The 14,716-nt window shown below is 41.1% G+C and overlaps 1 protein-coding gene and 1 gene segment (V, D, J or C); both read left to right on the top strand.

Moving 5' to 3' along the window:
• The first annotated feature begins 278 nt into the window (after positions 1–278).
• LOC311016072 (Ig kappa chain C region, B allele-like) lies at positions 279–2,229 on the top strand. The segment is given in 3 exons: positions 279–412; positions 924–1,028; positions 1,715–2,229.
• A 3,474-nt stretch (positions 2,230–5,703) lies between these two features.
• LOC311015520 (receptor expression-enhancing protein 5) lies at positions 5,704–12,660 on the top strand. Of its 3 annotated transcripts, none has more exons than XM_084012813.1 (6): positions 5,704–5,794; positions 5,881–6,014; positions 9,943–10,036; positions 10,534–10,672; positions 11,442–11,610; positions 11,991–12,660. In XM_084012813.1, the coding sequence occupies exons 2-6, from the start codon at positions 5,900–5,902 to the stop codon at positions 12,026–12,028; spliced, it is 555 nt and encodes a 184-aa protein (XP_083868939.1). In that variant the 5' UTR covers positions 5,704–5,794; positions 5,881–5,899; the 3' UTR covers positions 12,029–12,660. The 3 variants fall into 3 exon arrangements, with proteins under 3 accessions (XP_083868939.1, XP_083868940.1, XP_083868938.1); XM_084012814.1 differs by having other exon boundaries at positions 11,442–11,632; XM_084012812.1 differs by lacking the exon at positions 11,991–12,660 and adding an exon at positions 11,735–11,940 and having other exon boundaries at positions 11,442–11,632.
• The last annotated feature ends 2,056 nt before the right edge of the window (positions 12,661–14,716 follow it).

Below are 14,716 nucleotides of genomic sequence, written 5' to 3'. Positions count from 1 at the left end.
CACAGTCACCTGACCGCTGCATCCTGCAGGACAAAACAAATCATTCATTCATCAGCAGAAGGAAAGGTGAGAAAAGGCGAGGCGTCGTGTTTGAGATGTTGCCGAGCCAACGAACCTGTAAACCAGCAGCAGGCCAGCGTCCAGATGAGGATGGTGATGAGAGTCATGGTGGTTGTGGTCTCTGCTGTGTTGACTGACAGATCTGAGTCCTGCAGTGTTGAACTCACAGGACTATAAAGCTTCTCAGTTCACTGGAGGATCAGCTGACGATGCAAAGCCTCCTCTCTATGGAAATGATTTCTCTGCTCTCAACAGACTGAAGGCAACGTGGGACACGAAATCAGGAGGAATACGGCTCGGATGAACAACATGGAGGATCTTAATGGAACAGAGGAAAACACTCACATTAAAAGTGCAGTTGAGGATTTAAGGATACGTTTGAGTTCACTGTGGTTGGTATGAAACGTTTGTCTGCTGTTCATTTACTGACAGGATTTAAAGCAAATCTATCAGATATTTCACTTTTTCATCATATGATTTTGTAACTCATCATTATCTATAAGCATCATGTTCATTTAACCATGTATGAACTTAAATAAGACTGAAAATATGACTTATGAGGAGGCTGTCATCATTTCTCTGTCTGGAGTAAAAAAGTAAAAAAAAATCATATCAATCTTTATTTTTACAATAAGTTTAAATCCATATAATTTGAAAGATTTTGTAGATTCCATTAAATATAATTATTTCTATATTAATTGAAAAAGTGTTTTCAGTGGATAGATTTGTCTCTCAAATTTAAAAATATGCTATAAAATTGTTAAAAAAACATGTAGAAGTTGAAGGAATAGGAGATAAATCATTACTTAATGAAAATAAATGATTAATTATGCATTCTTACTATAAAATCACTCTGTTTTCAGTGGACAGATGCTTGTTCACAGTGCAGGAGGTTTTTGTACGGCCACTTAACGAGGTTGTATCACTGTGGTGGACTTTTGGTGGAGGAACCAAACTCATCGTTAACTGTAAGTATCACAGATTTATGATTTCTACAACGTTCAATATTATAATCGCTTTGTTTAAAGTAAATGTGACGAACCAAATCATTATTTTGGATCATTTATACTTTTTGGATATTAATTATTCATTAATCTAGGCTGATATTGGAGTTTAGGAAAACACTGCATATTATTTTCCTATTATAGATTATGTTTTGGTGAAGTAGATGCAGTATTTTATTTTGTAACATTGAAACATCTGTTAGTGTGTTAGCTGTACGTTATAAAATCTAATGTTGATCAAACAAATAAGAGGGTTTATTGTACATTCAGTGTCGCTGCAGTTTGTGTTCACGGTTCGTTAGTTCAAAGTGATGAAAAGGAAGTGAAACAGACAGATGTCAAAGTCTTTCACTGCTTACAGTTTACAGATGATTAATGAAACTTTTCTATTCCAATGACTCCTCAGTCACATTGTATATGATTCTATAATGATTTAATGAGGAGAGCCGCAGGAGAAGATTGGTTCCTGTAAATGACAGAACTCCAGTCAGCGTTGTATTTGTTAAATCCTCCCTCCATCCCATGTCTCTGTGTGACCACAGCATCATGCACACAGCTAACCCTCAGTAACGTCACCTCTGTCATGTTCAGCTGTCTTTCCTACAGTGGAAGTTAATCTGCTCCTCGTGTGTCTCTGCTCTCCCCTCCAGCTGGCTCCATGATCCGGCCCTCAGTCTCCCTGCTTCCCCCCTCCTCTGAGCAGCTCTCTGGGGGCTCGGCCACGCTGGCCTGCCTGCTGACCGGCTACTCTCCTCAGGGAGCCGTGGTGAGCTGGGAGGTGGACGGCACCGAGGTGACGGAGGGGGTCCTGAGCAGCTCAGAGGAGGAGAAGAGCGGACTCTACAGCAGCAGCAGCACCCTGAGCCTGAGCCAGGAGCGCTGGATGGCAGGAGAGCTGTACTCCTGCAAGGTCCTCCATCACAACCACAACCAGATGCAGTCCCTCCACAGGAGCCAGTGTAAGGCCTAGAGGGTCTGGATGGAGGCCAGGACAGGAGCTCTGCATGGGGGGAGCAGGAGGAACACACCTGCTGCTCTGAACAATCTGAGGACAACGTTTGTAGAGGAAACTATAAAGCCTTGTGTGACTGCTGTAAAGTAGCTAGAGAGTAATGTGTGTAGCTCAGCAAGTAGATGTGTTTAATAACTGTCTTTTTATAATAATAAAGCTTTCACTGATGAATTACATGATGAAGTGTTTGGTGTTTTATTTTATTAAAAGAAGTAAAGAATGAAATGGTTTCATATCAACTGGTTCTACTCCCTGCAGAAAATTAAAGTTAATGGTCGTATGTTTATTACGATGTGACATTTGAAGAGAAAATACTATATTTTGAGGACAAAATTAATTGGATTTTTAAATTATGACTACTAAATTGTTAAAGTCTGAGAAGAATTTAACCTGACCAGCTCACTCATAAAGAGACTGAATGAACTGATAAGAATATGAGTTTAAAACTGCATGTGGAAGAGCGTCTGTGAGTCTGTTTCAGTTTTATTTAGAGTCATTGTGGTTCTGCTTGGTGACTCTGCTTGGTGTTGTGTTCACTGGACCAGTTATTCTCATCACCGTCTCTTCAACAACCCTCTGCACCTGCAGCAGGCCGTTCTCACTTCAGTCTGACTGAAGGAGGTTTTTGTACGGCGACAAATCACTGTGTGAACACATAGCCACTGTTTATATAGTGGACACTCTGACAGTAATAAACTGCTGCATCTTCAGCCTGAACTCCTCTGATGGTCAAAGTGAAGTCAGAGCTGCTTCCACTGCCACTAAACCGAGATGGTGTTCCTGATTGAATATAGCTAGTCGAATATATCAGGAGCTTTGGAGGCTGTCCAGATTTCTGTTGATACCAGTGGAAATAATTATCGCCGTAAACAGGCTGACTATTCTTACAGGTGAGAGTGACAGTGGATCCTGGAGTAGATGTCAATACTGGAGGCTGAGTCACAGTCACCTGACCGCTGCATCCTGCAGGACAAAACAAATCATTCATTCATCAGCAGAAGGAAAGGAGAGAAAAGGCGAGGCGTCGTGTTTGAGATGTTGCCGAGCCAACGAACCTGTAAACCAGCAGCAGGCCAGCGTCCAGATGAGGATGGTGATGAGAGTCATGGTGGTTGTGGTCTCTGCTGTGTTGACTGACAGATCTGAGTCCTGCAGTGTTGAACTCACAGGACTATAAAGCTTCTCAGTTCACTGGAGGATCAGCTGACGATGCAAATTGCCTGCCCCTCATAATACGGGACCGTCCCACGTTTATGAACTTTAAGACTCATTTAAAATTGTGGCTCAGGGAAAATCAAAGCTGCACTCACTTTTAACTGCATCACACACTTCATTATGTGTGTCACTCACATGTCCTGTTGCATCTTGTCTTGTCTGTTGTTGTTAGTGTTTGTCTTGACCCTCAGATTAAATATGAGGGTGTTGTATGTATGTTACTTTGTTTTTATGGTTTCTATGTTTTCTGCCTGGGTACAATAGATGAAAACTAGCCATTGTACTATCGAGTATTTACATTGTGTATTTAAACTGATGTCCATAAATATGCACTGTCCCTATTAAATAAACAAATAGTTCAATAAATAAAGCCTCCTCTCTATGGGAATGATTTCTCTGAGTTTTATTTGTTTCACACAAAGAGAAACGATTTATTCATCAAGAATGTAGCATGAACCATAAACCATCATTAAATAAAACTGGATCATAATGAGCCTGTTTTTGTATTTCTTTTACATATTCAACATGAAAAGTACCTTCTTGATATTTTCAGTATCTAATACATCTGTTAGTAGAGGAGATGGTCGTATGTTTATTTCTCTGTGACATTTGAAGAGAAAATTGGACGCAAACATGAGAAGACATCAGCTGTAAAAATGATCACATATGTCTTCAAAACCTCTCACCCTGACTCAGAAAACCCAGCATGACAATCAGAGTTATTGGCAACATCATCCTGAAGCAGTTTTCAGTGTGAGTACGAGAAAACAGTTCAGACTCACGGTGACACGAGAACTTAAAACTGCGAGGAGCAGCGATGCATTCAAATCATGCAAAACCCGTTTGGGCCCAGCTGTGGTTGTGGAAGTGAAAGGGAGAGAGGAGGTGGAGGAAGTAGAGCCTACATCTCCCTGTGGACTGATTCAGAAGAAACGTTGGACTCTGCATCTCTCTGCTCCTTCTGCCTTTGCTGGTAAATAGATACAGGCCGCCCTCTTCTGGCTGACTCCATATTACCATGACATTTAATTTGTACAGACCTTTGCTCTTCTCCTGATCATGACATCAGTCTAATCTGGATGCTTCAGCTGTGATACTATAGAGGTCTCAGGGGGAATGCTAGAAAACTGCACACTTGGTTCTCTTCTCCATTCAAGATTTGTTTAAGCCCTCAAATCCTTTAGTTTCTTGTGGCTTGTATTTTGAGCATGTCCTTGCTTTCCTCTGAAGGTTAAAGGATTATCTGCATTGGTTAAGGTTTTTTAAATGGGTAATAATCCCTTAAAGGGACTGTCATTCTTCAATCAATGTCAGGGCTTCACCTCAAAGTTGTGTTTAAGGATAAATAAATAATATCACTCTGCTTTTTGTGAAAAGAGCTTTGATTAACTTGTCATCAAGCGTTCCGGTGAATTCAGGCTCTTTTTGAAAGACGCTGATCCTGGTTCAGTTCTCTTGCCTCATTCAAGAAAGGCTTTTCACAATAAAAGAAACCTTTATGAAACAGTTGGTTGACTTAAAGAAAAACACACACAGGTGTGTTCTACCAGCTGAGCTGTAAGGACACTGTGAGAGGAATTGAGTTCAGTGTCAATCTGTTTCAGTGTGTAAACTTTGTTTCTCAGCATGTTGATGAAGATCATTGTTGTCTGCTTTTGTTAACACTTGAAGTGTTTTAGTCTGCAGGCTGTTCAGCTGACTGGTGACAGGAGAGCTCATCATGTGACCTCCACCGGCATATTGCATATTACAGTCAAGTCTTATTAACTATCTCGTTGAGCCCTATTTACTGGATCATCTTTGTTTTCATCTCTAATTGGCACATTTTAAGCAATAACAATACCTTCAAATGTAAAAAACTTTAACCTTAATTAGAAATGTATTTCAGTGTTTTAATAGTGTACAACGTAAACACACATTTCTATGCACTGCCCCCCACGGAATGCAGCTTTGAAGTTGAAATGTCAAATATCTTTTCATTTTTATAAAAAAAAAATATTTATTTAAATAAACTTGCCTGCCCAAGTGGAAAATTAGGCTACATTTTTTTATTTGCATTTTTAATTTTCAAATTTGGATCAACATTTGATTCATGTCCTTTGGCATTTAAACCACAAACACTGGCAAACTATTTTATTTTTTCATCAACTAGTTACGTTATGTGAATATGAAAATACGACTCTATTTTATTTTATTTTTTTTACTCAAAACACATATGTGAAAAATTAGAATGCCACTGTGAATATTAACTTCTTCTTTTTTTTTGGTTAAATCATAATTTTGTGTACACTTTAGGCTTCCATACTGTGTGGTCTTGAGCCGTTAAAGGGCCCGAGCGCTCGAACCGTTGTTTAATCACTTGCTGCAGTGAACGTTGCTCATCGGAGCTCTCTGATTGGTCAGCGGGCGGCTTTCAAACTCCTCCCCTCTTCACTGCCACCGCAACTCAGCGGAGTCAGCAGCCAGCCAGCCAGCTATCCAGCGGCCAAGTTTTCAAACCAAGGTTAGTAAAAAAAGAAATATAACCCCTTGTTTTTAGCGCATTGGCACGCATAACATTTAGTTTTGTGCGGTTTGTGTCGACAACAGGCTCAGGAAAAGCCCGAAAATGAGTCAGTTTAAGGAGCGGTTCGTGACTCTGCTCCATGAGAAGAACTTCGTGACGGATCAGTTGGCGACGCTGGAACAAAAAACGGGAGTGAAGAGAGAGTATATCGCCTTGGGTATGTTAAACGGTTCACCACGTAGAAACAAAACACGGTTCAACTTTATGGCCCCATATGTACTTTGAAGGTGCCGGAGATAATGCCGGACTCGCTCGGGGCTCAACTTGTCCTCCGAAAACCAACGCTTAGCCACACTCAACAAGCCACCGTTAAGCTAGTTTAGCTAATAAGTTGCTCAAACTGCAACTGGCAGCCGTTGGTTGTGGCACGCTATTCGTGTCTCGTCTGTGTGGTTTCACATCCTGTGTGTGTGTGTGTGTGTGTGTGTGTGTGTGTGGCACAGCACTTTTTTTTATTTTTTATTATCAGTCTCATGCTGAAATACCAAAGTTCATCCAGCTCACACCGTTTATGCTACTTGACTGGGTTAAAGTTGCCAGATCTGTAAATCCCCCTTACACACAACTCTATCTGTCGCTGTGGAAATGAACTACTTGTCACAGCAGCTGGTCCCAAGAGTATTTTTATCACCTCCTGAAATATATCCAGTGCATTGCATAGGTGGGAGGAGACCCTAGGATGACTGCTTATTCAACTGCAAGGGAGTTGTATTTGGTCACGGCTCTGTTGCAGTCAGTTTGCACAGTAAATGTCAATAAAGCCGAGACACCTCAGTTTGCACTATGTAAACCACGGTGCCACTCAGCTACTGGAAACGTGTGAGCTAAAGTGGCATTTAAAACCCCACTGTCTTCACTCAGAATCGATCCATCCTTTCACAGACAAAATGCTCACCACACAATTGATATTCAGCTGTACTCTTATCGGATCTGTATCGCGGGCATGTTTGTGAATCGTCATGAATATGTCATGTTATTTTCAATAAGGGCTCTGTGATAGACTGGCGTCCTGTCCAGAGTGTACCCTGCCTTCGCCCAATGACAGCTGGGATCGGCTCCAGCCCCCCCGCGACCCTGAATACAGGATAAGCGGTAGAAAATGGATGGATGGATGGATGGATTTTCAATAAGGGTTTATACTAGGGATGTGTCGATATAGGAGAAAACACTTGCAATAAGTCGATGGTGGTGAATATCATCGGAATGATCATGAGTATCGTCATGAATGACTTGCAAAAAGGCTGTCTAGCCTGCTATCGTGGTAGACGAGTGAAAAATGGAGCCTGATTTAAGATACAAAATATCTCTCTAATGTTCACTGAAATTGTGTGGCTTATCTGTGACACACAATTTGTTTCTTAACCAAATATAAAGTGCTACCAGTCTGTTATAGTGCCATTTTAAGAGTTTCAAGCATAGTTTGATGATTATCGGGAATTGGTGAATATCGTGACATTACATTTACAGCAATTTTGATGAGTTTAATCATTTGACTATTTTTTTTAGAACAAAATGGAAAATTGGCCATTCAAGATTTGCTGCTTTACTCTGTTATTGTATTATTATTTCTGACATTTTATAGAACAAACCAATGACAAAGAATATAATAAGTTGATAATAAAATAATAATTTGTTATTTCTAAACTTCCCCAGACACTTAATTCTAAACTTCCCCAGACATATCTTTGTCATTTCTGTACTTCAATTTATTGGCGCTCATCAGCCGACATTTCCTGCGATACTGATGTATCCACGATAAGATAACATGGGCTCGTATAAAAGACTGTATCGTGGATACATCAGTATCACAGGAAATACTGATGTATCCACGATAAAATAAAATGGGCTCATAAGTACGATTTGATCATATGATCAACAATTCAGTAGGTTCAGTTGTTGTTAAAGCTCAGTCAGATCTGCACTCGAATACTAACGTGTTTTTGTACCACACACACACCACCACCACCCCCGAACTGGTTTGCAAACACTGAGGATTGTATGCAAATATAACATGACTCGTCCCTTCCTGCGTTTAGCGGAAGGTGGAACGAGACCGAGCAGCCAGATTACACCTCGACCTGTCCTTTTTGCAGAAGTGTCTTGTTAGTAGCGTGTTAATGAGGCAACAGCCATTCATTTAATTCTTTGGCCGTTGCAAACTTGTTGCAAACGTGAACACTGATAATTTGCATGCAAGAAATAATTTTCTTAAAAGGCGCTGCCCCTTAAATTGTCAACGGTTTAGGTGGGAAACGTCTCGCATTCATGCTGACTCCACTCTGAAGTGGTGAAGTTATGTGCTGACTGAAGTAGAGAGCTCTCATCGCCTCTACTGTGCATGCAGCCAAACGCACTGAGTGAGTGGCCGTTGTTTGTTTGCTTCATGCGTTTAAAGCCAACTCCAACCCCTCATCCGCTGTACTAACAATAGGGTTTTGTGATGATTTGATGATAGGAGGAGCTGGATTTTCAGCTGAACTCCTGTGATGTCATACATTACAGGGTTACACAACTGTGTCATGGTTTTGCTGCCCTTATTTTCAGTTTTTCCACAAGAAGAACATGTGTTTTCATTCAAGGCTGTAAAAAAAAAAAAAAAAAAGCTGTTGGGTCGCATGGAGTCAGTGGTCATTGCGCACTCACACCAGGGGGCCATTCGATCCGTACCGTGCATCGGGGGTTCCCCACCAGTTTGCACTCACACTGCTCCAGCCCAAACGGGCCTCGGCCCGATTTCCTCTTGTACATACGTCATCACGTCGTAATACGACACACGCATGACTTTACGTTGTTTTCGAGAAGCGCCGTGTCAAGTCATTACAATAGAGAACAACACCGGGCATGCTACCTGGTGTAGCGTGAGTGTGCGTTGTTTACTCACACTTTAGAGCCAGATGGATGCTACAGACAGCTTTGTGTTATCCATCTATGACTAATTAAAAACATTTGTGTATGGTTTCCCTATTCAAAGCATTGCTATGCAGAGTCTGCTTATGTCAGCCGTTTTATCTTCAGGCTCTTCCATTTTAACCATTTCCCCCTTCTGCCTTGCAAAGTGCATAGGCATTTGTATATGAGCTGGGACAAAGAAATGAGATGTAAAGAGCAGGCAATGGTTAAACGGCATTAAAGGCTTTTGGTGTTCTGTTACACAGTGTGACTTCATATGCCCGAGGCAGTTCTGGTAATTGAGTTTTGGATCAACATTTGCTAAAAAAAAAAAAAAGTTCTGCATAAATGTGTTTGCTATATTCATTTCCCACATCACCAGCTGCTTGAGGGTTAGACGTCATTCTTCTTGTCTTATTTTGCATTAAACATGACTCCAGGTTTGTATAAAAACAAGAGTTCCCACAGATACAAAAGCTCTGAAAAAGAGGGGATTTTAGAGAGAGAGTAAACATTCGGTAATGGATATACCTGAAAATGGTCAGACTGCTGTGTGTTTGGTGTGAAGTCAGCATTTTGCTACCAGCAAGTTGTTTAAGCCTCTAAGGGATTAAGCAATGCCACCAACTTACTTTTGTTAAGAAAAAAAAATTGATTAGTTTGTGTATAATTCAAAACACAACCATTTAAAGCAAAAAGTCCCATATATACAGTTGCAATCCAATAATCATCTATCTATCTATCTATCTATCTATCTATCTATCTATCTATCTATCTATCTATCTATCTATCTATCTATCTATCTATCTATCTATCTATCTAAGATACAAACACTGTAATAGTAATAAAAATGTAACTTGTGGAAAACCACTGGCATTGGTGGAATCTCTCACATGCTTGAGGTAAAGACCAAGCTCTTTCACACGACTGTGTGAACTTAGCGGCGTATTTAATGCCAACTCTCCCGCTGGCTGAATTTGAATATTAGTGTTTGACTTGTATGTTGTGCTCCTCCTAATCCTGGTGCCGTGCTGTCCTGACATCCTGCTATCAGACAAACACTGTTCACAGCAAATTCTCTTTGGTGTTATAATGGACTTGTTTGTCAAGTCACCTGATAACCTCATCCTGCCCCCCCCCCCCCCCCCCCTTCTGCTCTCACATCATCGCTGCCTCTCGTCTGTCTGCCTCTGCAGGTTTTCTGAGTTTGGTCGGACTCTATCTTCTGTTTGGATATGGAGCCTCGCTGCTCTGCAACCTGATTGGCTTTGCCTATCCAGCATATTTCTCGTATGTATGAGGTTGAACTTATTTCTATAAATTACATGTAGAAAGTTTATGCTAGTAGGAAAAAAACAACCATCAATCTGCCCTTTTTATGGCAGCCATGTTTGCGGGTTGTTCATCTGTCTGTTTTTTTTTTTTTTTTTCAAATTTGACCAAATTTCCACTTGGACTCAAGGATGAACTGATTAGATTTTGGAGGTCAAAGGTCACTGTGACCTCACACCTGTCCCATTATGATGTCCTTTTTAAATACGCAATTCTTTCCTTGCGTTACTATTTCTGCATTTCAGCAAAGGAAACCCTGTCTGCAACTCAATGAATAGAGACTTTTGTACTAAAAAGACTGTTATTTTGGAAAGTATCCATTGAATTTTGATGACTGAAGTCTTATATTAGCTTCAGCAGAATATATTGTGTATATATATATATATATATATATATATATTATGTGGTTGCTATTGTCAATCTTCTCACTCAAACCTGTCACCCCGACCATTCAGCATTAAGGCCATCGAGAGCAACGTGAAGGAGGATGACACTCAGTGGTTGACCTACTGGGTTGTTTATGGACTCTTCAGCATTGTTGAGGCCTTCTCTGATATCTTCCTCTTCTGGTTCCCCTTCTATTATGCTAGCAAGGTAGGCTGACCTTTTCATTTGTAGGCTTTTTTTTTTTTTTTTTCATGACTGATACTTGGTCCTTCTTTTTAATTTTTATTTACTCATTTATTTAGCAATCATTACTTCTCTTTCTGTTCTGTATAATGTTTCCAACTAATCTACTTTCGCTGTGTAACCACAGGCACGATGTGTTTTATCACATGAGGTTTGACGTCTTTGCCTGTCTGCACATAGTAGCTTGCCAACAGCGCACTCTTGTGGACAATTTGTGCAAGGACAACATGAGATTCAGACAACTGTTGTGCTGCAGTCTCGTACTTTACAATTCTTATACGTAGCGTGATCGTTCTGGAAAAGTATTGTATTTTAATGTTTTTGTGTATTGTTTTGGCCTAACAATTTTTTTTTTTCAGTGAATAAACTTCTGGAAAAAAATAGGATTAATCTACAATGTCTCATACTGGGCAATGAGTGGTGGTTAACAGGCCTTTTATGTAATACATTACAATAGCACACATAAGAGCAAAATACTAACACGCAAGTATTTTTTCTATGTATTTTAGGGCTGCAATCTACAACCATTTTTATTATTGATTAGCTGTAGTTTAAAAAAATGTTTTACTGATTGATCAATTATTCATTAAATGTCAGAAAATAGGGGAAACAAACTCATCTCAAACGTAGTTGATTTACCATCACATAAGATAAGGAACCAGACATTAGTCATGTTGGACAGGAAGACCCACGCAGTAGCACGATGTCTAAGACCTGCCCTTTTTCTCCTCAGTGTCTGTTCCTGATATGGTGTATGGCTCCGGTGACGTGGAACGGTTCTGACATCTTGTACAAGCGTGTCATCCGGCCATTTTTCTTGAAACACCAGGCCGCCATGGACAATATGGTCAACGACCTGAGCGCCAAGGCTAAGACCATAACTGACTCTGTGACAAAGGAGGGTGAGATACCAACAGTATACATGCAAGTACAGCCATGTGGTATATATACTGCATATTCTCAAAGCATGCAAACTTCCTCGTCAACTCTCAGATTCACACTGTAAATGTGTATCCCCAAATACAGCAACCGAGCCTATTTTACCCTCTACGCCGTGTTGTCTGTAAGTTGCTTTATCTCAGGAAAGCTTCTGCAAATTTGGCACAAACATCCAGCTGGACTGCAGAAATAACTCATTAGATGTTGGTCGTCAAAATTCAATATTTCACACAAATGTGTAATCAGCTAAAATGATGCGGTGATTTTGGACAACTTGACTGTTTGGCGGAGGCATTCAACCGCGATGCATTAACTGTAGTTCCTCTTCTGTTTGTTCCATCAGCTGTTAACCAGATCCTCAACCATGACAAGGAGCAGTGAGAGACTTGGGAAGGCGGTGTGTGTGTGTGTGTTGGGTGGTTGAAAGAGTGACTGAATGAGTGCGTTTGTTGTTTCGGTTTGTCCTCCCTTCTTTCCATGACGAACGGTGATGATCAACCTCCTGCCTCATGTGGTGAATTGAAGCTTCACACTCTCCAGAATAAATAAAAGCTTGTTTGTGCGTCTACATCAGTTGACTGCCATTGGTACTGCTAAGACAATCGGGAGAGACTGTGACCTTTCTCTCTGATCTTCATTTCTTTGGTGTAATGTGACAAAATGTGTGGATAGAAATGAGTCGATGGCAAATTGTGTGTTTCAGCAATGCTGGCAGTGCAGTCAATATAATTATGTCTAAATGAGCCATTTGTGCCAGCAAAGGGAGGCTGACAACATTGCAGTTTCTCTCCAAATGTCCACAAACATCATTTTCTAACGTTAATCATGACTGGAATGCGTTTACATGTCATTAATGTGTGCTTGCTCTTAAAAGCCAAACAGCACTGAAAGTCTGTTTGAGCGATTGGGAAGGTTCTCAATCTGACGTTTTCTGGACGATTTCTGCCTTTTTGATACGTCTTAATTTATCTCCTCGTAACGACTAAATAAAACCGGTACCTTAATTAACTGAAGACGTGTCTTCCTGTCTGGCTTCAAACTTTCAGATTGATTTCTCTGTCTACTGATGCCCTCTCTCCGAGCAGTGTCATTCCTTTACAAAGTGGGAAATTGGATTTATTTGGTCCAAATTACAATGTTCATGGACTGGTGATTTCTGTAAGTGTGTTTCTTTTTTTTTATAGCAGGGAAATTGTATTACAGGAACTATAACCTATATGGATTTCGCTCTAGTTCATTTTGCAGCACCATAGTTTTCTTATTAATTATCCAAATATAATGCAATCGAATCTATATATCTAATCAATTACAAATTAAACGTATCATTTCAAATTTGGTGTCCTTGTCGGAGGGAAGATGCTATCGCCATGGACAGTTTCTCTCCCATCACTCGTCTCCACTTGATCTTTTGACCCGTCGCCCTCAAGTACATTTACCGGCATTCAGACAGCCTAACCACCCACACTTTAATTTGTCTTTGGCTCTGTATTCACGCTCAACAGGCCCTGAATGGGAGGCCCTTTGTGTTCGTGCACTGGATGTAATGCATGGGAAATGGTGGAGGGATCCGGTGCCGTGGCCGCGACGCCGCCATGGGGGAGAGGAAGGCACCCATCCGGAAATGGCTGCTGCTGCAAAGATGCATCTGCTGGGTGTTTGTTATGTATCCCCTCAGCCACTGGCGGCCGACAGGTTATTGATTAAACAGAAATTGGACACTGAAAACCAATTATTGCATTGTGTTGCTGTGTGGCTTGATCCAACGCCTTGTATTGAGTGTGGGGCCTGTAATGACTTGGAACAGAAGAAGAGCTGAAGTGAAAAGGACAAACGGAAAAAAAAAAAGGAGTGGACGCATAAAAGCATGTTGTACATGTACACAAACATTTTTCAGCTGGCTTCTGCTTTTATGGCAGAGCTGCAGCAGCTGTCGTCCTGTCTGTTGGCCCAGACTGAATATCTCAACGAGTGATTGACATGACATTTGTGGTCCCCAGAAGATAATTGCTACCGGCTGCTGATATCTTTTCGTCACGTGCCACCAGCAGGTTTGTTTGCATTCTTTTGTTTTCAGTGACATGTCTTGAAAGCTTATAACGATTGTCAAACATTTAATGTATCCTGTGAAATATCTCAAAATCTGCTGAATTGATTGGCATGACATTTTGTAGAGATATGGCTCACAGATAAACTAATGGAATTCCTGCCTCAGCTGTACTTTCTGTTTAATGTTATTTAGCAGGTGTTAGCATGCTAAATAACACTAATGCAATGCAAATCATAGGCTACATGCAAAACAGCATGCTGGCATTTGTATTTATATGCGCCACGGTTTTCTGAGCACTTCTCATGCATGTTGGCTTTGAAAGTTTAGAATTTAAAGTAAATGTTACTACCTTAATAATAACAGTTTAATAGGGCCACTCATATATTCTACTAATAATTTGGGCACATTGCAAATAAGCTTATGTTGATATAGGGAAGACTCAAGTCTTATTTTGAATAATGACTCCTCTCTTCATATCCAAGCTGACATCCATCCGCATATTTTTGCATAATCTTTCCTCCCACCTAACCCTGCTTTAGCCTGCTCCTCCCTGATCTCCTGCTTATTTTCAAACCCCCCCTCCCAGCTGAAACCATCAATGCCGCTCGCCATCACCGTCTGCAGTTCCGGGGCTCACCGACAGAGGGGGACAAACACCAGGCTGTCTGGATGGAGAGTTGGTGAGTCATACAGTGAGACCGTCACGTACAGACAAACGGCTCAAAACAAGGCCCGGTCTGACTCGGCCATAGGCCTTTATGCGCACGAGGGCTCGCCTTCCTCACACCTGTCTGTGATGTGAAATCAATGAAGTGTCCTCATCCCCGCCGACACCTGCTGGTACAGGCTACTTCCTGGTTTATCTCCTCTGCGATCTCACACCTTCTCTACGTGTTGTTTTGCTCTGTGATGCATTCATTTACAGCACATGCATCCAACTGTACATAGCTAACCGCACACACAACAGCAGACCGCTAACGAGTATATCAGGGTCGGTTCTCCCGACATCCTGCCTCTGTCCG

Source organism: Eutrigla gurnardus, assembly GCF_963514095.1.
Source record: "Eutrigla gurnardus genome assembly, chromosome: 7".
Classification (NCBI taxonomy): Eukaryota; Metazoa; Chordata; class Actinopteri; order Perciformes; family Triglidae; genus Eutrigla; species Eutrigla gurnardus.
Note: the sequence above shows the minus strand (reverse complement) of the source record. Positions and strands in the feature narration are given on the sequence as shown.

Coding starts and splice junctions, on each gene's coding strand:
- LOC311015520 (XM_084012812.1), top strand. CDS start 5,900: ATGAGTCAGTTTAAGGAGCGGTTCGTGACTCTGCTCCATGAGAAGAAC. Junction 10,673..11,441: donor CCTTCTATTATGCTAGCAAG/GTAGGCTGACCT, acceptor TTTTCTCCTCAG/TGTCTGTTCCTGATATGGTG. Junction 11,633..11,734: donor GAGATACCAACAGTATACAT/GCAAGTACAGCC, acceptor CCCCAAATACAG/CAACCGAGCCTATTTTACCC.